Genomic DNA, 24,565 nt, shown 5'->3' with positions numbered 1-24,565 from the left:
CTAGACATATTAAATTTAGTGGGCCATGCACTTAGGTACCTGATATGCAAGGCAGGAACTCAGGAGGCAAGCAGATACTGGAAATGTAAAACACATGAATATTTGAAATGTGTCATGAGGCAGAGATACTCTGCAAAGTTAGAAAGCAAGGGAGAGACATAGTCAACACTCTGGGAAAAGGAACATTGAAAAGAGATGATTAGGAAGATGCCAGAGAGGAAGGAGGTCAGAGACATTTTTGGAAGTCAAAGAAGGAGAGGATTACCAGCAAAGTCAAGGGCTCCAGAGAAATCAGGAAAGAAAAATTTACAGCTTTCAGGTCCCCTGGGCTTTCAGGTCAACACTGGAAGGTGGACTCACGAGTAAATTGCTCACAAGTAATGCACACTCCTCACCAGCACGTACTCTCCTTCAAATAGGAAAACTTTAAAAATAAGAAGATGTTCCCACGGGGTACCAATGAACAAAAAAGGAACAAGAAGTTGCCCACATGAGCAGTACATGTGTCTGTGCTGGTCTGCCAAATTTAAGGCTACCAGAAATAAATATGCTGTTAATATCCACATTCACTCTCCACTACCCACATAACACAAGACTGGGAAAACACACTTGGGATGAAGGAAACACCCAACAGAGCCCCAACAAAATCACTCTCCATCCCACCCTGACTGCAAATGTCTAGAAGAAGAAATAAAACATACTGCAGCTAGCTCAGCTGCACAAATGCAGTTTGGATCTCTAGACTTCACCATAGATAGAATTGGCAATATGGCAGAAAAGATGGTTAAATTACCTGACTCCCCTTATTAAACCGAACTCCTCAAGGAGAGGCCACAGAAACGTGAAGGCTTACATTTCAATTAATTACAATTTCTCTATTCAGGAAAAAAAATAGCTTCGCATGTTTATTTTCCTAAAGACATAAATTAGAACACAGCACTATGCCTAAAGAATATCATGAAAGCAATTATGGACAGAGTGACGGGATGGCAAAGGGTCTAAACGCCAGGGTAGAGTACTCAAAGAACTCTATCTACAGAACAGTCAGGAGACTTTCAGCTGGGTTCCTCAATCAAAACTCCCTACCTGTAAATGATTAAGAATTTGGTCTCTGTCACATGGCTAAAAAGAGATTGACATAATAAATGATAATTCATAATAAAAGTTAGTTCTCTCCTTCCTGTGTTCCTGAAGTCTTTCCAAACAAAAGATATCTCTCTCTGTGTCTGTGTCTCTGTCTGTCTGTCTGTCTGTCTGTCTGTCTCTCTCTCTCTCTCTCTCTCTCTCTCTCTCTCACACACACACACACACACACACAAAGTATTTGAAGCCTCCTTGATAGACACCACTGGGTCATAAATTAAGACAGAGCACTATTTTGTGCTTCTTTCTAGCCATACCTACCTCCCTGCTAAGACATGGCACAAAGTCCAGGATGGAGAAAATGGTCAATGTTTGTGGCATCTAAAATCATGAGGAAATAAAGAAAAGAATGAACAATATAGGACTGGGATATTATCAAAAGTCTATGATTTAAGATGCCAATCTGGGTTCTTCCCTCAAATTGTGGCAGGCAGCAAAGACTGTGCAGAAGTAGGAGAACCTTGAGAAAGTAAGGATGATGTTGGTGCTGACACATAGATGAGGAATACAGTGACAGCCTCTCTTTACTCAGTACTCACAATATGCCAGGAACTACATTAAAGGTTCTGTTTGATTATCTCATTCAGTGGATATCTGAGTCCACTTTATGAGTGGTTTAAAGTTGATAGACAAGAATAGAACAAAGGAAATTATTTATCCTAATGTTTCTTTCTAGAGGAAAGGAGGAAATAATTTATCAGTACTACTCAGAGAAACAGTCTAGGGACCTTGTTATAGCAGGATTCACTGCTGCTCAGCTACTAAAACACCCCTTGCTTTGGTAGCAGTAAGTGGTTTTCTCTGGTTACTATAGGGCTGTAGAACAGACACTCCACTCAAGGAGCTGCAGTGGTTGCTTCCACTGGCCACTCTCTACTTCTCCACTAGCCTCACATTCCAAGACTGCTGCTTTCCTCTCTAGCAGCTCAGTCTCAAAAGTATCTTCGGGACTGTGTCATGAATTTTTCTCCACCCTCAGGTCTCTCTTAGTAAATGCACACAACAAAGTGACTTTATTATCATCTGCAAGAAACTGCAAGCATACTTCCTGAATCACTCTCATGAGTGATCAACATTCCTAAGATTTAACATGACCTAAATGGAACCCATCCTATCCTTCCCAAAACCTAGTTCTCCATGTAACATCAGGATTCACAGTCACCCTGAGAAACCTTCACCTCCTCCTCTCACTCAGATCTAAGTGTTCACTGGATCCCTGTAAGCCCTTTCACTCCACTGTCACTGTTACCTGCCGCATTCTTAAAAATCTCTCACCTCAGAACTATGAGAAGAGTCCTCAAACTAGTGTACTTTCCTCCAACCCTGCTTCTTGTCTTCGAGACTATTACCTCACTGATTCTGATTTGTGGCTGCAGACTAGCAGTTGCCAAAATACCCAGCAGTTAGGAAAAGAAGACTGTTGAATGAAGGAATAAAAATGAAGTCCCTAGAATAGGAATGATCGAAGACAGATTACAATAAGTAGTTTTAAAATGAGTGTTATATGTTATAGCCTCCTAATTTTAGAAACCCATCATAAAGTTTTCGTCACTAAATTATGTTCTCAAAATATAACGTTATCAACCAAAAAATGGGACCATAGGGAGTTCAGTTCTATAATCTGAAAGACACACATTCAGAACTAACTTGAATAATATTGCAATAAAAATCTACTTTAAACAAAAAACACCAGAAAAGTGTCAAGATAGAAGCATTCCTTCTTTAAACATATATTCATTTACCTGCTGGTCTTAAAAACAGTCTTCTGCCAGGTCAGTAGTGACACATATCTTTAATCCCAGCACTTAGGAGGCAGAGGCAGGAAAATCGTTGTGAATTTGAAGCCAGCCTGGTTTACAGAGTGAGTTCAGGGCAGCTGGAACTATGTAGAGAGACCCTGTCTCAAAAACCTGAAATAAAATATTTAAAAAAAAAGTTTTCTTCTAAACATTCATTCTCCCAGTATTTCTCCTAACTTCCTACCTGGAACATCCCTGTGGTTCCCATCCTCAAGTGCCACTGTGCGAAAAGACAGAGAGGGCTAAGAAGAAACTGTCAGAGTGAGGAGGACCTTGGACTTCCCACAGGGCAGGGAACCCTGACTGCTCTTTGGACTGGAGAGGGAGGGGGAGGGGAAAGGGAGAAGGGGGAGGGAAATGGGAGGTGGGGAGGAGCCGGAAATTTTTAATAATAAAAATAAATAAATAAATAAAATAAAGTTAGACTTTAACAAGAAGAAGAAGAAGAAGAAGAAGAAGAAGAAGAAGAAGAAGAAGAAGAAGAAGAAGAAGAAGAAGAAGAAGAAGAAGAAGAAGAAGAAGAAGAAGAAGAAGAAGAAGAAGAAGAAGAAGAAACAACTGTCAGGGAACAACAAGAACCCATGGTGCAGAGGCTTTCCATCAATCTATCCAAATCTAAATTTAACATCCTGGGAAACTTGGATTAGCCATTTGGATGAAAAACTGAGGTTGGCAGACAAGAAGCTGCTTTTATATGGTCACAAAGCAGACACACAATGAAGAAAACTGGTCCCATTCTACTATTTATCTGCTGAGACCTTAATATCAGGGCTCTGCATTTTCCCACTGACAGACAAAGGAAATAACCACAGAATATTTTTCTCCCTACTCTTTTCTCTGGAATGTAAGCACTAGACTCAGAGTTAATATTTTCTATGAACATTAAAACAAATCAGTCATCAACTGTATCATATCAAGATGGCCTTAGCTTTGCTGGCCTGCATCCTAAACCATACTACAAACACAAAGTTAACCCACATCTTATGAACTCATGATACCATAACAAGGGGGTAGGCCAAAAGTTAGAGGGGTCCAGATAGCCTAACTATAAATGAAGGGGTTTTGATCACACCTGCATTGCTCCCATTCATCACCGAGGGGAAATTCTCAATCAGTAAGAGTGTTTTTCTGTCTATCTGTCTGTCAGGTGACCTTGATGCAGCATGAAGGGTGATATTGAAATAAAGTTACAACAATCCATGAAAGAGATTAGTCCCTTATTATTACTATTAAAGATTATTCCCTTAACTGATTTAATCTCTAAACCTGATATACAAAGAGACAGGATGAATAGATTGTGCTGAGTGGTGGTGGTGCATATCTTTAATCCCAGCACTCGGGAGGCAGAAGCAGGCAAATCTCTGGGAGTCTGAGGCTAACCTCATCTACAGAGCTAATTCTAGGACAGCTGGAGCTGTTACAAAGAGAAACCCTGTCTCAAAACAAAACAAAACAAACAAAAGAGAAAGAATAGATTGATTTTTAACTCTGCCAAATGCAAAACAAAGCTTTAAGAAATTTATTATTGCCGGGTGGTGGTGTGCACACGCCTTTAATCCCAGCACTCAGGAGACAGAGGCAGGCGGATCTCTGAGAGTTCAAGGCCAGCCTGGTCTACAAGAGCTAGTTCTAGTTCTAGGACAGGAACCAAAAAAGCTACGGAGAAACCCTGTCTCGAAAAATCAAAAAAAAAAAAAGAAATTTATTATTGAAAAGTAACTCCAGCCCATTTAATCACAAGCCCTTTTTCTAGGGACTACAAGCAAAAAACAATGTACAACCAGAAAGACAGCCATCCAACTACACATTTACAAAGTAACTGTGAACATACTGATACTACTAACTCACTTAATCTGTTATTGAGTTGTTAGTAATTGAAGTCTTACTAAAAATACAGAGACCTTGGATCATACATGGTGATGAATTATCCACCTTAGTTAACGATAAGTCCCACACTCAAAACAACTATCTCCTTTCAATTATTTATAAACAAACAGTACACCCATAAGTGCCACAAGCTCGTTAAAGAATGGTGGCGTTTCTTCACTATGTGCCTGGTTCATTCTTCATACCTTCAATATTTAATAGCTGGGTGTATTTAAAGTATGTTCTCACTGATACATGTAATCAAAAGCAGAGATTCAATCAAATGGAATCATAATCACTGAAGTTAAATTTACTTGCTTCCCACTTGCTTTGATTTGAATTAACTATTCATCTAAATCATATCAAGTCCCTTCCTGATTCTAAGCATGTCCAGGTGCTACATGCAGTGCCTGGGAATGGCTACCAGAAGCCACAAGGACAAATGCCTGACCTTGCTTCAAAGCTGCTCTCAAATGACTTTTCTGCAAAATAAAGTGACCAATTTCTACCGAGTCCTGCATTTTAGACTCTCAGAAGAAGAGTAACTAATACAGAGAGGAGAGATGAAAGGAAATGCTACTATTTGAAAAAGGAAACACACGCCTGATTCCAGACACATGTCTAAAAGAAATTATGAGAAATATTTTTCTCTTTCCACAAATACTGCACTTGTACTATTAAGTTAACCTTGGGATATGAGCCTTTCGACTCCCTCATGGATAAAACCACTTTATAAGCATGCCCTTTTAAATCAGGAGAACCTCCTACTGAGTTCCAGATTCCAGATTTTGAAGATATTATAAAAGTACACATTTTCTAACTTCATAGGAATAATCCTATACATTTTTGAAAATGTTATGTCTTCACAGGCTGAGAGACAAGAGGAGGGGGAGGTGTAGGAAATGAGATGAATATTAACCTTGAAAAGAATCATAACTATAAAAAGGGTAATGATCGGAGTTAGAATTATTCAGCAAGCACAAAACTACCTTGTCAATTAATTACAGGACAAACACACAGCAGGCAGAAATGAAAGGCGTGAACAGCACACTACAACCCAGCACAATGAATAGGATCTGATTTAATGTATGTGGCCCTCCTTCAGAGCCAATGTAGACATAGAGTAGACCTCACATATCTGTGGTATCAGAAGGGAAACTACACATTGTCAACTATGATCCTAAAATAATAAATAGAATATCTGAGAAATGATTGAAGAATTTTAAATCTGTGTGCCATTTCTGAGTACCAAGATTCCATGTCTCGAATAGCTATTCTGTTTAAAAACTGTCAGTCACAAGCTAGCCGGGGTGGCAGGCAGATTTCTGTGTTCAAGTCCAGCATGGTCTACAAAGCAAGTTCCAGGAGAGCCAGAGCTGTTATACAGAGGAACCCTGTCTTGAGAAACAAAAAAAATAAATTGTGTGTTTATTACTTAGTAGCTGTGTGTAGTCTGTGTGGCCTCTATATGTATGCAGAGAGAAAAAAATCAGAAAACTGAAAGTAACAAGATAATGAACCACTGTAACCCAGCACCCTGACTCGGTAAGTGTCCTTTGTCTGACTTTGTGCTCTGCACCTATTCTCAACTCAGTTGATCTTGAAGCATTACTCCAGACATAAACCAAACATCACAACAACTTCTTGTTAAACAAATGAAAACTATAATTTCACTTATAACAAGAAAAAACAAACTCAAACTACACTAGAAATGTCAATGTTCACCTCTCAGACTGGCAAATATAAACATATCTGCCAATATAATGTATTGGCAAGGGAATATACAACCCTAAAGAATGTTTCTTCATAAATGAAAATGTGCATCTCTAAGAAAAGCACACTTAGGAGTACTCATCAAAATTTAATAAGCCATTGGGGCCAGTGTAAACCGTGAAAATGGTGAGGCACCGGTCTGGCTCTTTTCCTTCTCACATCTGAGATGTTGATATCATGCTGACTGCACAACCAGAGTAACAAGTTGGTGCTTTCAAAGGAATGAGCCTGACAACTGCAACTAGTATAAACAATAAATGCTGCCTTACGTTACCTTCAAAATAACAGTGATACAAGCCATTTCCGGATATGTACCTAAGCACATGCTTCCAAAATATCTTCTGCTTGTCCCCTATACCTTTACTATAGTTTGCAACAATGTAATTAATCTGAGGGTGCCTTTCTTCCCCTTTAAACTCCATGAGTACAGCACCATGTCTGACTGTTTGGCATTTTAATTTAGTGCCTGGCCCATAGTAAATAATCACTCTATGTGGGATTCATCTTTCATTCAATACTTACTATGACCCTAGTGGGCACTCTACTAGAATATAAAAGTATGTACCAAATGGGACAAATTAGTTCTCTCTTCTTTCTAGGTACAATCCAAAAATAAATAACTAAATATATACAATTAGCTATATGTAATAAAATATTCCTTAAAAACAAAGTCTTGTGGATCTATAACATTTTTCTATACTAAAATTTAGTTTCATGAGTGACTCATACCCCATAGAAGCTTCAAACTCATGCAGTTCTTCCTAGACTCTTTCAAGCCAATAAGTTTACCAGTGTAGCAGGACTTCAATATCTCTACAAGGAGCTTTTGCCTTCAGATATATACCAAATACAGTAGCTGTCATATACAATCCAATCACCACTACCTCTTGCTCATTTCCTTACTCTTGACAAGATCCAACACTTCAAAGAACACTTTTTTCCTTCAATGTTTTCCTCTCACTTTAGTATTTGTGAACCACTACAGAACTTCTTCTGGCTTCTTTGACACAATATTAATATGAAAATCTCATTGGCTAAATTTTTGGAAATAATCAACAATAATATAGAACAAAATTGAAGAAACTGGTTCTAAACTTACAGAGGCTGTAGGAACACCGGCCATCTGAAGTTGACGACACTGCCTTGCCTTTGAGGGGTATGATAGGAAGCAAATGTTTGTGCAAGGTTAGCAAGGCACCTATCACCCGGAGTTAGCACTTACCAAGTCAGCAGGAGCAGCCTAACAGTTGCTGAGCATTTCCTACTACAGTGAACAGAAGTTTGTAAACCTACAGGTAATGAAAGAACCGAGAAGATAAAACACTTCTCCTATGAATACAAATAAATGGATACTTTGGAAAATAAAAAATATAAAGTAGGTCACCAAAATGATTTTTTAAGCTGATGAAGGAAATATTCTGGCTTTGTATAAATTAAAGCAAGATGGAATTCAACAGCCTCATTCAATCTCCATTTCCAGCAAAATACCACACAACATTAACTCGCTTTGCATAAGACAAATGGAAACAGGCCTGCAATGCATCACAGCCATAATATATTTAACAAGATGGAGATGAACAATGAAACTTCCAGGGAAACTTCCAGTACTGATGCCTTGCCTCACAGTTGCATTTGCATATAAATGTTTTAGAATAATTTATTTCATTAGGGTTAGCCAGAGAATATGCATGTTGGGAATGGATGGGGATTTTGCCTACATTCCAGTTTTGCTGAAGGAAAACAGATTCTTCTATCTCCAGTGATAATAGTTTTGAGGTAGTAAAATATAGCAATAATGATGGCACTAATAATGCCACTGTGGTTTTACTTCCCTCTGAAACAGATGTCACTAATATCTCAGGAAATTTTCAACACATAAGCATCATGCATGCCTCAAGGAATAATTTGATAATATCCTTTTTAAAGTTCCAAGCCTCTAGAAGCAACAATGCTAATCATTTCTGAAGGACTGTGATTAACTTAAGGAAATTAATTCTTGAGGAGTTTTAAGGGACCTTATAACTATCAGAAACTAGCCACCAGAGGTCCACTCCGAATTGTCAATCATTTAGAATCCCAGTCCAAAAATTCAGTCTTTCATTTAATAATATGGTTTACCCCCAAATGATTATTTTCTCTGCAATATTTTACTTCATGAGAATTCTGACAAAAATATGTCTTTTACAAAGTGGAATCATGTTATACAGGAAAAAAAACAAAAAGCAGAATATAAACCATTTGTTTTTTTAGTATCCAATGTACCCTGCCTAAAGAAGAAGAAGAAGAAGAAGAAGAAGAAGAAGAAGAAGAAGAAGAAGAAGAAGAAGAAGAAGAAGAAGAAGAAGAAGAAGAAGAAGAAGAAGAAGAAGAAGAAGAAAGGCCATTAAAATAACAAAAAGGGAGAGAAAAAAGCAAACAAGGAAGGATGGAAGGAAGAAAAGAAAAGAAAAAAGAAAAGAGAAAAATCCCTCTACTGCTGACTCATTCCTGACAGAAAGCCATCTATAATTTTCTGGGGCAAGGAGCTGACTTTCTACTTCTACTGATGCAGTCTCTACTCCTGAATTCTGGAAACAGCTGAGGCAACAGAAGAGAAAGAGGTCAAAATCCTATGAAAGACACTATGTCTTTAGGGCAACTATAATGAGAGCTGCAGGAAAGTTATTGATCTGTGCCCTTTGCTTTATTTCCAGCATATATTATAGTAACGTTATTTCCCTCTGAAAGTTCAGTCTATTCGTCTGGGCACTTGCAACAACAGAGCAAACAGCAAAGCAGAATTTTAGCGTATTCATTAGCAAAGAGTCAAAAGGTCTTTGCAGAAATCCAGGCACAAGCAAGAAAAAAGAAAAGTTCAATTCTGAATCTCTGAATCACATGAGTGACAAAACACACGAAGATTGAAGAGGTGCCAATAATAAACACATGCATTGGAATGGAGTTGCACATGTATGATGTTCTTACTCAGCATTATAACCATTAACCTCAACTAAAGCAGGAAACCCTGTAAGGTACAGGAGCTCCAACACTGACAGAACTACTCTCCAAACCAGATATTTGTCAACCATCTGTTTTAATGCATTCCATAACAGTTAGATAGCAGTGTAAAGGTTTTTTTATTCTTCATTTACCAATTATAGTACTTTGAATGAAGTTCACAAGAGAATTTCTTTTGAAGAATTTTTAAATCACTATCACTATTATTTAGATATCCAAAAATATTTCAGAAAATATGAATAAACTACATCAGCCTTTCCAAGATATTAAAATAAGTCTATCTAGGCTGAATTCGTGTTCTTTCTCCTTAATTCTGTTTAGTCTGTTTTTAAAATGTGTGCATATTAAGTGAAAACAGCAAAAGCTCCTCAGTAGTATATTAAGAAAAGCACAACCCTTCATGCACATCCATTCAAACAAATGAGAAAATTATTTTTTTCTCGTGTGACTTTTTTCCATGAGATGGTGTCTCCCTGTGTAGTCTAGGCTGCCCATGAGCTCCAAATCATCCTGCCTCAGACTTCAGAGCACTGACATTATAAGTACACACCACCTCATCTATTTGCTTCTATTCACCAAAGAAATTAAAATCTTCATCGATTTTTTCTTTCTCTCCCATGCCATGGCACCCTTGATGTGCCTTGTATGTGTCGGGGACAAGGTGGGTAGAAGCGAAGGAGGGGAGAGTGAAGAGATGACTTCACAGGCAATCTCATTTTGTTTTATTTTGTTTTTGTTTTTTCTCTTTTTTTGGTTAACTAACTCCTAATTCCAAATACTGACAAACAATACTGGACTACTGTTCCCTAAAATCTGACCTGACCAACATGTTCTCCCAGGGTATAATAGTCATCTCTTAGGATCTGAATACAACTGCCATATTATCCTATGAAACAAAAACTTTGAAATTCAAATTTCATTTACTGTTTTAAGGAAATGTAGAAATTCCAGATATTTTCCTATTCACAAATATCATACATGGTGAAGAGGAAAACACAAGACAGAGTTAAAACCACAGACTTCAGAATCAAGTAGCCATGATTCAATTTCAAGATTAGCCAGCTTCTAAACATAAGCTTGGGCTAATTACGATCTCTGAGTCTCAGTTCTTCTAATTATAAGATGTGAACACTAATAACTAGCTCACAGAGTAGCAGTGAAAACTAAATGAAATAACAGACACAAATTATCTCAAAAACAGCTTGGTAACTAACACATGTTCAGCAACTGTTCCATTCTTTCTTGCCATTGATTTATCAACTTAACATGCGTGATAATAAACACTCTTCATTACAAACAGGTTTGTCGCCTTCAGAGGTCAGAGAGATGGCTCAATAGGAGAAGGCATTTGCTGAGAAAGCCTGGCTACCTAGTTCAATTCCAGACACCCATATAAAGGTGGGTGGCAAAGGGCTAGATAAATGGCTCAGTGGTTAGAAGCATTGGCTGCTCTTTCTCAGGGCCCAGGTTTCGTTTCCGGCACTCATATAATGGCTTACAACTGTTTGAAACTCCAGTTCTAGAATATCCAAAGCCTTCTTCTGACCCCCATAGACAAATGGCATGCACATGGTACACAAGGCAAAACACCCCAACACAAAAATTAAAATAATACTTTAAAAATGAATGGAAAGAATCAACTGTAAAAATGGTGTTTTAAACTTCACACATGCTCATGCAAGCATACATTAATGCATGTAAATGTGCACAAGCAAACGCACTGTTGTGTAACAGTCTCCTCTAAGATTAAATTAAAACATCCCACCTTGCAGATGTGCTCTTTAAGAAGGGATGTAGACAACACCAAAAAAATTGCCTCAAGAACTCCCTGACACTCAACAGTTTCACTCGTTCCCTCCCTGCCAGAGTAAGCAGAGTCCAGCTACAAAGCAGACTCTCAGGCAAGCTGAAGTGCAAAGAAGACTCTGGGACCATGCCAGCTTCCTGGAAGAAGCAGAAACCAGACAAAATGCCTGGTTGATCTTTAGAGGATAAGATCAACTGAGGCACCTGGAAAGGACACTCTCCAACCTATTGAGCTACCTGCAGGCCGTGCAGTGTGCTCTAGGTTTCCCAGATGCTGGGGTGGGCCTTGGTGATGCAAATATCATTTATGCTCCTGTAAGTAATCACTTACCCATATTTCTGTAAGTAACCCTAATAAAATTCATTAGTTTAGAAAAAAAAATTGTATCTCTCATTCAATGTCCATGAATACAAACAATAGGCTTAAATTTAAATTTTATCAACAAATCAAAGCAATGCCTGGCCTGAATATATGTGGAATATAGTATTCTCAGCTCAAGAAAATAATCCTACCTGAAGATAAGTTATCTACTCCTCATCCTAGAAAGTATACAAGAAAAAGAGAAGCCAACACCAAACTATACACTTGTCTACCTTGGCTGATTGTCCACAGTGAGGCTCTCTCCCCTCTGATAGCCACTGTCTGCCACCTGAGTGGTTGACCTCTTCACAATCTGCTTCAGCTCCTGCTCCAAACGTTCTTTAATGGCTTTAACTGTCTCCGGGATCTTCTTCAGTCTGGCCAGCCCCTGGATAAGAATTCCCATGAAAAGAGTGCTGTTCTCCTCTGGATCACACTCCAAGTCCTCCTTGATGTCTTGCAGGTTCATCTCTCTTACTGTAAAATAAAAGCACACCAGAAATACCAGATTCAGGTAGTATCCACTTAAGAGTGAGTACATACCGTGTTCATCTTTCTGTGTCTGGGTTAACTCACTCAGGACAATTTTTTCTAATTCTATCAATTTGCATGCAAATTTCAAGGTGGCATTGCTTTTTTACCACTGAGTAGTTTTCTATTGTGTAAATGTACCACATTTTCTTTACCCATTCTTCGGTTGAGGAGCATCTAGTTTTTTTTTTTCCTAGGTTCTGGATAGTACAAATACTGCTGCTATGAACATAGTTGAACAAAAGTCCTTGTAGTATGATTGAACATTCTTTGGGTATGAGTGGTATATTGCTGGTCTTGAGGTAGGTTGATTCCCAATTTTCTGAGAGTACACAACCACAGAGAAGCTAAGTAACAAGGAGAATCATAAGAGAAACATATAGGAAATATCCCCTGGGAAAGGGAAATAGACAAGATCTCCTGAGAAAATTGGAAGCATGAGGGTGGGAGAGAAAGGAGGGCAGAAGGGGAAGAGGAGGGAAGAAGGGGGGGGCTGGAGAACTTGAGGGAACGGGAAAATTGAGATGGGGAAGGGCAGAGACAGAGAACAAGGAAAGAGATATTTTGCTTGTGAAAGCCATTATGGGGCTAGCAAGAAACCTGGCACCAGAAGAATTCCCAGGATTCCACAAGGATGACTGCAGCTAAGACCCTAAGCAACAGAGAAGAGGGTGCCTGAACTGGCCTTTCCCTGTAGTCAGATTGATGACTATCTTAAATGTCACCATAGAACCTTCATCCAGCAACTGATAGAAACAGAGGCAGAGACCCACAGGGCAACACTGGGCTAGGTTCCCAAAGTCCAGTCAAAGAGTGGGAGGAGTGAGAATATGAGCAAAGAGGTCAAGACAATGATAGGGACACCCACTGAAACAGCTTACCTGAGCTAATGGGAGCTCACCAACTCCACCCGGACACAGACGGAACCAGCATAGGACCAAATTAGACCCTCTGAATGTGGGTGACAGTTGTGTGGCTGGCGCAGAGTGTCAGGCCACTGGCAATGGGGCCAGGATTTACCCTACTGCTTATACTGGCTTTTTGGAACCCATTCTCTTTGGAAAGATACCTTGCTCAGCCAAGATATAGTAGGGAGAATCTTGGTCCTTCCTCAAAACAATGTGGCTTACCCTCTATGAGGAGTAGATGGGGTGTGGGGAGAAAGGTAGAGGAATGGAAGGAGTGGAGGGAGTAGGAACTGGGATTAGTATGTAAAATAAAAAGATAGTTTTTTTTTAAATAAAATAAAATTTTAAAAAATATCAGATCCAGTTTCCACATTAATTCAACAGCATGGCAGGCTAATATAGATCACTGCTTTGATTATTATCTTGAAGGAATCAGAGAAATTTTCTAGTAAATTGAGTTACATAGTACTATGCAGCAGTCCCCAATTCAAACTAATTGGTTAGTAATGAATATACAAAAAATTATATAGGACAGATGCAAATCTACAGTTTTACACAGACTATTTTGACCCAAGTCTGTTCATAAATTAAGTACATGCTGTCTGTAAAATTCCATATATGGTATTAGAAGAGAACTCTAAAGACTCAAACCACAGTCTCAACTTCCTACTTATTAGATGTGATAAGTAGAGGCAATAAAAGATGTTATAAAAACAGGTAGGGGCAAAAGTACATAACTACAACAAATAAAAAAGAAATGAAGAAAATTACGTAAGACAACATAAACATATGAGAAGAGTTTGAGGAAAATATAATAATAAAGAGGTACTGAATAACTACCAAAAAAAACCCTATTTTTTCTTCAAACATGTTTGACTTGGCATGGTGACCCACACAAAGTAAGCCCAGCTACTGAGGGGCTGAGGCATAGGGATTCCATTTCAACGTGAGCATGGGCTAGAAAGCAAATTCCAGCCAGTCTAGCATACATGAGACCTTGTTTATAAAAGTGAGTGTGACAGAAACAGACATTGTGTGCGTGTGTGTGTGTTACATCTTACACAGACCTTTGTTATAATCAATGAAAACCTTCTGACAAGTTATATTATATGCCAAATATCCTTATTGGTCTTTATTCTACAGCCTTTACCCAAACCCTATGATCTTAAAAAGAGGAAATAGCCTCAAACAATAGTTCTTAACCCCTGTGAGTAGGTGAGGAGGGTTATCTGATGATCTGAGATCTTCGCCACTACTAAAAACTACATGATAAAAGCCGTATTAGACTGGAGAGATGGCTCAGCAATCATGAGGACTGGAGTCGGTGTTCTAGCATCCATGTAACAACCTAGATATCACTGAAAATGCCTGAAGCCCTAGGTATCAAAGCCAAACAAAGACAGCACAAGAAAGCTACAAACTAAACCAGTATTTATCATGAACCACATTTATCAGCTACATACCTATATACCCATAATGGTTCGTTATTCACAGAATTCATTATTAAAATGGCAGCATTATCCACAATCACCAAATTTAGAAGCAACCCAGGTGCTCACCAACACATGAACAGATTAGCAAAAGGGTGATCTACATAAACAGTGACATGTCACTCCACTTTAAAACTGGGGAAGCCTGAGACGCTGCAACACGGATGAATCTTGAATCCATCATGCTCATTGAAATAAGACTGCCTGTCACAAAAGACAAATACTTGATGATTCCACTTATAATGAGGTACTTAGAGGGGTCAAATGCCTAGAAAGAGAGTAGAAGGTTGTTTTTCAGGAGCAAGGAGAAGGAAGAAAAGAGTAGTTACTTCGTAATAGACGCTGAGTTTGAGTTTTACAAGATGAAAAGAGCTATGCAGATGGACGGGGTATTGTCTGCACACATTATGAATGTATTTTTTATACTACTAATCTATACATTTTAAATGACTATAAATAAGCTTAATGATATGTATGTTTTAACATAAAATATGCACTTAAATATGAACCAGAGGTATTAATAACGTGCAAGATATAATTACTTATGCAAGCTCATTATTATGAATAAATCTTCTATATATTTATTCATGTTGTCTTATTAAACTCACTAGGCTCCCAGAAAGACAGAGGGAGAGAGACCATATTCATAGGGCATTTTGTCCAAAAGAGTATGTTCAGTGATACAGTATTCAATGAGAATATTTAGCTGGGGGGAGGTGGCATACACCTTTAATCCTAGCACTTAGAAGGCAGAGTAAGCTGATCTCAGTGAATTTCGAGGCCAGCCTGGTCTATAAAGTGAGTTGCAGGACAGCCAGGACTGTTACAAAGAGAAACTATGCTTTGAAAACCCATATATGTGTTTGATACTAAAGAAACTGGAATTAGAACCCAGAGACTTGACTTCAAATGATAAAAACCTGAAGACAAGTTTTTAAAACATCATCAATACTTTCAAATGTAATGTTTTGAAAAATATACATTTTATTTCCTGATTTTGTTTTATACATGAATAAGTAGGATACCTCAGGCCACAGAAATAGTCTATATAGCAAATCCAACCCCACAGCAAGGCAAGAAAAGTACTCAACAGCAGGCAGCCACTCAATTCATCATGGAATAGGAGGAAATGAAGCTGAACTACAAGAAGAGCTTCATGCAGGAAGAAAAGTAAAGGAAATTTCCCTGTTCAAAATGCTCCTTATAAGAAACATCCCTATGAGTCACAAACAGGACATGTACAAAGGGTCACCTTAGACATTAGCGCTCCCTGCCCAGGGTGACAGATGATAAGCTAAATACACTTTAAGTCAATATGGCCTGCAATGACATGGCATATAGCTAGTCATATGCACACTAATATGAGAACTAGTTCATTAAAAAGCAACACACAAGCAAGATTTGAATAATAAAATGCCAAGGTTATAAACAGCACATCTGTTTAAAAACTTAGCCTTTGATTGTCTCCTGAAAACTCCTAGAGCCTAAACACTTAAAATATTCAATATTAATTGATTTATATTATCTACTTCACTTACATCAGCTGAAAACTGATATAACTGAAAACTGAGATAATATAGTCAACATGACTAGTCTAATATTCACAAACATCTACATTGTCAGATAACATCACTGGAAAAAATGTACAAAAATAATCTAAATTTAATAAGGCTCATGCAACAATCATAACACACCTGTGCATCTTTCAAAACTTTTGATGTCCACATCATTCCCAAGCATTAGAATTGCTATACTGGATATCCAATATATAGACATTAGACATTTTTTTAATTTATTTTATTTTATGTTCATTGGTATTTTGTCTGCATGTATGTCTGTGTGAGGGTGTCAAGTCCCCTGGAACTGAAGTTACAGACAGTTGTGAGCTGCAATGTGGGTGCTGGGAATTGAACCCAGGTCCTCTGGGAGAGCAGCCAGTGCTCTTAACAGCTGAGTCATCTCTCCAACACCCCCCTATATTCAACATTTTAAAGCTAGAAATATATTACTTTCATCTCCAATCTTCTTACCCTTGAATTATATTTTGTTGTAAAGAGCCTAACAACTGAAGATGAATCAGATGTAGTTTTAAGAATCTTCTAACTGATAGGATAATGTAACATACTAAAGAACAGGAATGACTTTTACCTAGTTATTTGTCCTACAATCCTGCTGGCTCCAAGTATTTATTATTACACACACCGCTTTGTTTATACAGACCATGGTGGATACACACAGCAATAGCTGAGGGCAAACATGGAAGGAGGATCTCGCCTGACTGAACTGATGAATGCATTAAGCCGAAAACAGCTAAGACCTTTTCAAGCTCCAGACTTCCACATTCACATTAACTATGCATCTCTAGTTACATGGCTTTGAGCCACTTATATATATACCTGTATTACTGATAGCGCATAAATTAGCAGGTAAGGCCCAGGCATGATGGCACACACCTGAAATAATCATTAAATGAAGATTGCCCAGGGGCATACAAAAAGACACTACCCCACAGAAATTAACCAAAATATAACATGTAAACAGGATAAATATCTATTCATGAAGCTAAATACTTTTTGTTTAATAGCTCTGAAATGGGTATAGACCATTGGCTGCTTTCTTTCTTCAATATTTGTCAGATAAAATCAGAAATTTGTACCATGGCTTACCACACATGTCACAAAACTGCAGAAGACAAGACCTTTTAAATCACTATAGAATTTTTAATTCACATACACATAATATGCCATACTGTATCATTTAGCACTACTGTTTCTACATGTTAATTAGGGAATGATACAATGGCAGTGTATACTATAGGAACTCCTGACAGATGTCATCCATTATATTACGCACAATATAGGAACTGTGCAAACTTAATATACAGCAAATAATTTCAATCTTTGCAATTTGAATTATATATTATATTCGAACAATATTATCTATGTATAAGAAAAGAACCATTTTCCAGTACTGAGCAGAATTCAATTAAAGAGGAGCCTTTAAACAACTAATTAAAAAAAAAAGAGGTGATGAATTTGAAAGACAAAAAGAAGGTAAACAGGAGGGTTAGGAGGGTTGGGAGGGGAGCTGGGAAAGAAGAAATGATGTAATTATATCATCTGAAAAAATAAAATAAGAAAATTAAGGGACCTTTGAAAAAGTTGTCAAGCCTATTAGACCACTAAAATATCAAACAAATTACCTGTCTACAATGCTACACCACTACACCACAGATGGGAAGCTGGCAATGCTGACAAGATTCTTGAAAACAGTAAGAAAATCACCACTAAAAAATAGTATGTGCCTTAAAAAACACACTATAATTCATATTCCTGAAATATCCAATTTGCTTATTACATAATTACGCTTAAAATATAATTCCTGAAATTGAAAGGAAATAGTCTGGTTCAAAATAGAAGGTAACATTGCTGAAGACAAGAAATGTGAACAATGAATGGAGCCAGAGTGTGGAGTCAGTGATCTCCCGATGGAAAGACAGACAAGAAAGTTAGGATTGGCCCTTCTGTGTTAACAGATACTTACAAGCTCCACTGGCCTGAGAAATCCATTCACTATGAGTGTCAAAAGCCCAGGAGCAAACCAAGCTCCTACTTTGGCTAGAAGGCTACTGGACCTCCCCAAATTCTCATCCTCTGTTCTTTGTGGAAATTCTTGGCCAAATATATATCTTAGATATCACTCCTTTCGGCAGTGGAAAATTACTTCCTCAGTGTTTTGTTCTAATTAATGCACCACTGGTGCAGAAGAGAACAGTAACTGAAGCACTGGTTGCCTCTGGAGTACAGAATCTTGATTAGGGTCTTTCAAATGTTAACTAACTACCCCTGGAGTGTAGATTCCTGATTAAGGTACTTCAAAAATGTTAGCTAAGAACCCCTAAGGTGCAGATTAAATTACCTTAAAGAAACCTACAGACAATAAAACACCCCACTCCAGAAAAGAGGCTGCCAAAAATGAGACTATGTGACGTAGACAGAAAAGGATATGGATTCACAGAAGAGGACCCCACCCTGCTCAACTAAGGTGTTAAGGGTACACAGTGTACACATAAGGACTAGTGTTGGTCAAGAGAAGATGGTAAATTTGTTTAAAGCAATGTTAGAAAGTATTTTTTAAACAAAGCAAAACAAAAAAAATGATCTACTGAATCCTTTTATCATGGAACAGAGCTTGATGCCCATTAACTCATTTGGAGCAAGAACCTTTGAACACCCAGAAGTAACAATCACAGAGACCGCTAAAATAAGACCGGCATACAGGCTAAAAGGAGGGGTAAGAACAGATGAATAAAATAACATCGTTCACACTGATGATCAATAAAATGTATTGGATTACAATCCAATGTGATATACTCTGTAAGTTCAGTTATTTGGGTAAACAGTGAAGAATAGGAGCTTAAAGCCATAGAATTCTAGTTTTGATTATACTTTTCAGGTGTGTGATCTTACTCAAGTCATTTAATCTGGCATGATCTCTAGGCTTTCATCTGTAAAGTAGAAATTTTACTACCAATCTTACAGAGTTGTGTATAAATTAAATATTAAATAAAGTAGTATGATCTCAAAACTCAGCAACAAGAAAAGTATTGAAAGGGTACACATTGAAAACTTCCAACTTCATCAATGTGACTTTTAGGTCCCCCATTCCTTAGTATTTTCTCCAAAAACTATACAGGACAATAAGAATAAACAAACCACACAAAGTCCATCAATAGGTACATAGACAGAAGGACAGATAGATGATAGATGATTGATGGATAGATGATAGATAGATAGATAGATAGATAGATAGATAGATAGATAGATAGATAGATAGATAGATAGATAGATATGATAGAAGAAACCGCTCCAAAATCAAAACAATGTAAATAAATATAATGTTCCTAGAAAGTAGCATCTCATGCTCCGCCTGTGTGTGCGTGTGTGTACATGATAGTGGGGACACAAACTTTCTACGGCAGTGTGGAAGTCAGGGAACAACTCTGTAGAGTCTGTTATTTCCTTCCACTTTTATATGGGCTCCAGAGAATAAATCCATTCAGGTTGCTGGGCTTTCGCCACAGTTGCAAAGCTTTACCTTGTCATAGGCTTTGTAACTGGCAAAACTAAAGGATAAATAACTATAAAGAAAAGAATTCATGATGTTAAGGATGATACAAAATCATTGTAAAGTTATCATCATAAAAGACAACATCTACATGTGATTATAAATACTAAAAACTTACCCAGGTTGATTGGCACATTGCCTATAGAGAAGGGACTTTTAAGACAAGCACAATCCAAAAGAATAGATTTTAAAACATAGCTTCTAGAAGAGGGAAATAAGACAAAGAGGAAGAGAGAAATGCCCTCCTATCTAATGGACAGTTAAGAAATAATTTTAAAAATTTAATGAGTTCTTATACCAGAGAACCAAAATCCAGCCAATACATAACTTTTCCCCACCACCAAAACAAAATTTTGTTAAAAAAAAAAATCCATAAGTATATCTGGACTTTGTTAAACTAACAGGAGAGGGAGCCAATGAACTGAAAAGTCTTTAAAGTATTCCTGTACCACAAAAAAAACAGGGGCGGGGGGGACCTGATGGAACAATTCATACTGACGTACTATAAAATGGTCAGAAAACCCAAACATTAATAAACATAAAAAAAACATGAAACACAAGAAAACAAGGCAACACCCTAGATGTAAACAAGATATTCAAATAAAAATTTGAAGATATGAAAAGCTACCTTTTGCCATAAATTCAAAATCTAAACTTAGACATGAATAAAATATAGGAAGATGTAAAAAGAGACCAAAGTCAGGGAAAAAGTTAAATGAAAAGACAGTTATCTCATACTTTCTTTACAAGTTTAAAATGCCCATGAGAAAATTTAAAGGATATTTTGAAAAATTTAGGGAAAAAGATAAGATTAATAAGATAAGATTAATAAGATCAAAGAGAAAGTAAATTAAGGGGAAACAAGACACAGAAAAAAATAATATTAGCATGAGAAAGACAGAAACAAATACTAAAATATACGCGTATAACATTACAAACCAAGATTTTGCCAGAAACTTTTTTTAACTTACAAAATAATCTATTGAGTATCTGAGAAAATATATTCAAAATAATCAACTCTAAAATGTGTCTAGGTGAAACTAATAAATGCCTCAAATTAAAAAGAAAATCTAGCAGATTACATTATCATGATCCTGTAGTCCCAGGAAGTCAGAAGGCTGAGCAGTAGGTGACCAAACTACTATTTTACATCTATTAAATTAAAAAGTATGGCAGATACTATGTTAGAAAAGCTGTTGGGAAACAAGCCCAACACTGGTGACGGGAAAGCAGCCTGGCACTGTTCTGCTAAAGGGAATATTACACACACCTCCTAAAGTACAGATGATATGTGTCCTTTACTGGCACCATACACAAAAATTACTCTCGATAGATCAAAGCCCTAAGCATAAGATCTAACACAATACAACTCATAGATGAAAACAACAAAACAAAAGCCTCAGAAACATATTTAGCAAGGATTCCCTACATATGACACTAAAAACACAAGCAAAAAAAGGAAAGACAATTGTCACTTCACCAAAATGTGAATGAAGACCACAATGAACACAATCAGCATAAAAAGGCAACCAATTCTTAAAACATAAGAAAGTACCTGAAATTCATATATCTGGAGAAAAGTTAGGATCTAAAATAAGAAACACCTACAGGTTGTCAATAAGAGAACAAATAATCCAATTACAAAGTAGGCAAAGGACATGAGTAAACATTTTTAAAGATGACAAACAAATACGTAGCACACACATAAAAAGATGTTCAACATCACTAATCATCAGGGAAATGCAAATTAAAAACTACAATCAGATATAACCTCAGACCAATTAAGATGTCTACTACCAAAAAACAAAAATAAAGAAAAGAAAGGCAAGTATGAAGTAACAGGGCCCATATGCACTGTTGATAACATAAGAGAGTGTAACTGCAGTGAAAACAATGTGACTGTTCCTCAATGAACATAAATAGCATCACCATATGATCCAGCAAGTCTACTTCAGAAGAGAGATTTAAAATATCTAAAAGGGGGGTGGTAAAGAAAATATTTACAGCTACTACACTGCTACAGTAGCCATGAGGTAGCAGCAACCCCAGTGTCCAACAGGTGAGTGGACAAACAACATACAGTATCTGAGCAATGCAACAGTGTTGAGCCTTGAGGAGGAAGGACATTCGGACACACATTACAGCATGGACTTACCTTAAGAGATCATGCTAAGCAAAACTAGCTAGTCACAAAGGACAAGCACTATGACTCTGCTGCTCTGCAGGGTACAGAGTTGTCAAATTCACAGCAACAGCCAGCTCAATGCCAGCTGCCGAGAGTTGTCGCTCACTAGGTACAGACTTCTAGTTCTGAAAGATGAACAAGCTCTAGAGGAAAAGCTGCATGGCAGTGTAAATACACATAACACCACTAACTTAGAGACGGTGATGATGGTAAATTTTAAATGAATTTAGCAGAATATAAAATATTTAAAGCTTTAAAACAAAAATATGCTACATACAGATTTAGCTTGAGACTGAGCTTCCCTTTTAATACTGCCAACAATATGAAAACAGAAATGCAGGTTTTCCTTGCATTATTTTTAGAATTTCCAAAAGATATGAATTGAAAACATCAAACTATAAGAGAGAATTCTAATTTCTGTAGAAGAAAGAAAGGCCATTGGAACAGAACCATTTATCTACTTGTTTGTGCAAAAAGAAATACAGAAAGAATGAAGTAGAAATGAACGTGAGTTAGCAGGAGAGGCTGGGTGGAAAATGAACAGAGACCAGCAGCTGCAAACGATATGGTGATGGAAAAGACACCTGCCTGAATACTTTTTGTACAGTTGTGGTGTTCAGGATAAAGTTCATGTGACTCTAAAATAAACAAAAAGTTAAGAGTAACCATGATCTAAAGCAAGTGTAACTCAGATGTTTTACAAAAAACACAAGTGGGTGTTTGAATGAAAGTAATCTTCATGGGCTTAGTAGTTTGAATACTTGCCCAGTTAGCAGCGATGTTAAGTAGGTTTGGGAGATGTGACTTGGCTGGAGGAAATATGTCACTAGAGGCTGGTTTTGAGAGTATCAAGACTAGTGCCATTTCAAGTTTGCTGTCTCTGTTTCCTGCTTGTGGCTCAAGATACAAGTTCACAGTATAACAGCCACCAATACCTACATTCATCACATTTTCCCACTGTCATAGTGATAGACTCTTGTACCTATGGAACTGTAAGCCCCCAAACCCTTCCTTCTCTTTATCACACCAATAGAATAATAATACATACTCTAAGCCACATAGCACACACTATTAGAGATTCCTAATGACATGCTGCTCTACCCATACATCGGTGCCTAGCTAAACCAATACCAGTGAAGCGTCATGAGTCAACTGAAATCAACACAAAAAGAACCGAACAGTTATAGAGAATGAGAGACTTTGGAGTGCTCAGTCCTAAATGGAATGTCTTCATCAACCCCACCATCACCACCTCCAAGGGTCAGCGTGTTGTGCAGAAGAAGAGGCACTCCAAATAAACAATGTCCTCCAACATAACAGAACTGACACACATATGAACTCACTGAGACTATGGCAGAAAGCACAAGGCAGGGTCTCAGCACTGAGGAGGTGAGAGGACACAGGGTCCCAACCCTAACCAAAATGTTAGTTGCTGTTAGTTGCAAATGATACCTTCTACCAAAGGGAAAATCAGTTTTCTCCAATGAAGTGTCACTGGATAGATCAACCACACTCCAGGGACAGGCCCAACAAAATGAACTCCATGATTTTTTGGGAGGGAGGGCTCTTACTGGCCATATGATTGGTTTTATTTTTGTGATTGTTTTTATTTTTGTTTTTGTGGGTTATATTTGGTTTTTGGTTTTTGGGTTTGTTTGGAGACAGAGAAAAAGAAAAGAATGATAATAAAATTAAGTGGATAAGGAAGTGGGGAATCTGGGAGGAGTTGGGAATGAGAGGAACATGATCCAGATATATGAAAAAAATATATTTTAAATAAATAAAATAATAAAAATTACAAAGAAAATATATACTCTAAGTCATACAATATAAAAATCCTTCAAATTTTATACTAAAGTTAATACATTTGTTTTTCACTGTGTTGTAATTGATTTTCAGAATTATTATGAACTTAATTTATGTACATATTACTTAAATAATTAAAATGTAAACTAGGGTCCTGGTCGGTGACCTTTAAATCCTAGCATTAGGGAGACAGAAACAGGCAGATCTCTGAGAGTTCAAGGCCAGCCTGGTCTACTAAACGAGTTGCAAGGCGCACAGAGAAATCCTATTCGAAAAAACAACAACAACAAAATATAAACTAGGTACCTCACTGTTGTAGATACCAAGAAAAGAAGAACTAGAATTGCAGTGGGTTTACTTCAATTGAACTCATAATTTACATAAACATAAGCGTATACACACATACAAAGAAATAAATGGATACAAATCTGTACATGTGCATATATATTTATATATGCACATGGACACACATTATAAACAGATATGCTTTCTAGCTTTGTCAACTAAGTGGCTACAGTTCAGTACACAAATCATGCTTTCAAAATATTATTTTCCAAAGAAAGAAATCAGAGTTCCTTAGAGAGACCACTAATTTTCAGGTAAAGGTACAGAAAATAGGAGGTGAACTCCAATTGACTTGCAATTGTAGAATGTAAAGAAGTATTAAAGCCATAATGGGGGGATTTACTTGAGGAATGAATGAATGAATGAATGATTGAATGAATGAATGAATAAATGCAGAAGGAACAATACTGTGTCACTATAGAATTATA

At 37.3% G+C, this 24,565-nt stretch overlaps 1 protein-coding gene across 2 annotated transcripts in view; it reads right to left on the bottom strand.

The window, feature by feature from the left end:
- The window catches only part of Exoc4 (exocyst complex component 4), a 716,316-nt gene that overhangs the window by 621,579 nt on the left and 70,172 nt on the right, over positions 1 to 24,565 (bottom strand). For both annotated transcript variants that reach the window (XM_075953989.1, XM_075953990.1), the window contains exon 6: positions 11,979 to 12,222. In XM_075953989.1, coding sequence (XP_075810104.1) covers positions 11,979 to 12,222 — 244 coding nt within the window. The remainder of the gene's footprint in view (positions 1 to 11,978; positions 12,223 to 24,565) is intronic.

The sequence above is a fragment of the Microtus pennsylvanicus genome, chromosome 19, assembly GCF_037038515.1.
Source record: "Microtus pennsylvanicus isolate mMicPen1 chromosome 19, mMicPen1.hap1, whole genome shotgun sequence".
Taxonomy (NCBI): domain Eukaryota; kingdom Metazoa; phylum Chordata; class Mammalia; order Rodentia; family Cricetidae; genus Microtus; species Microtus pennsylvanicus.
Note: the sequence above shows the minus strand (reverse complement) of the source record. Positions and strands in the feature narration are given on the sequence as shown.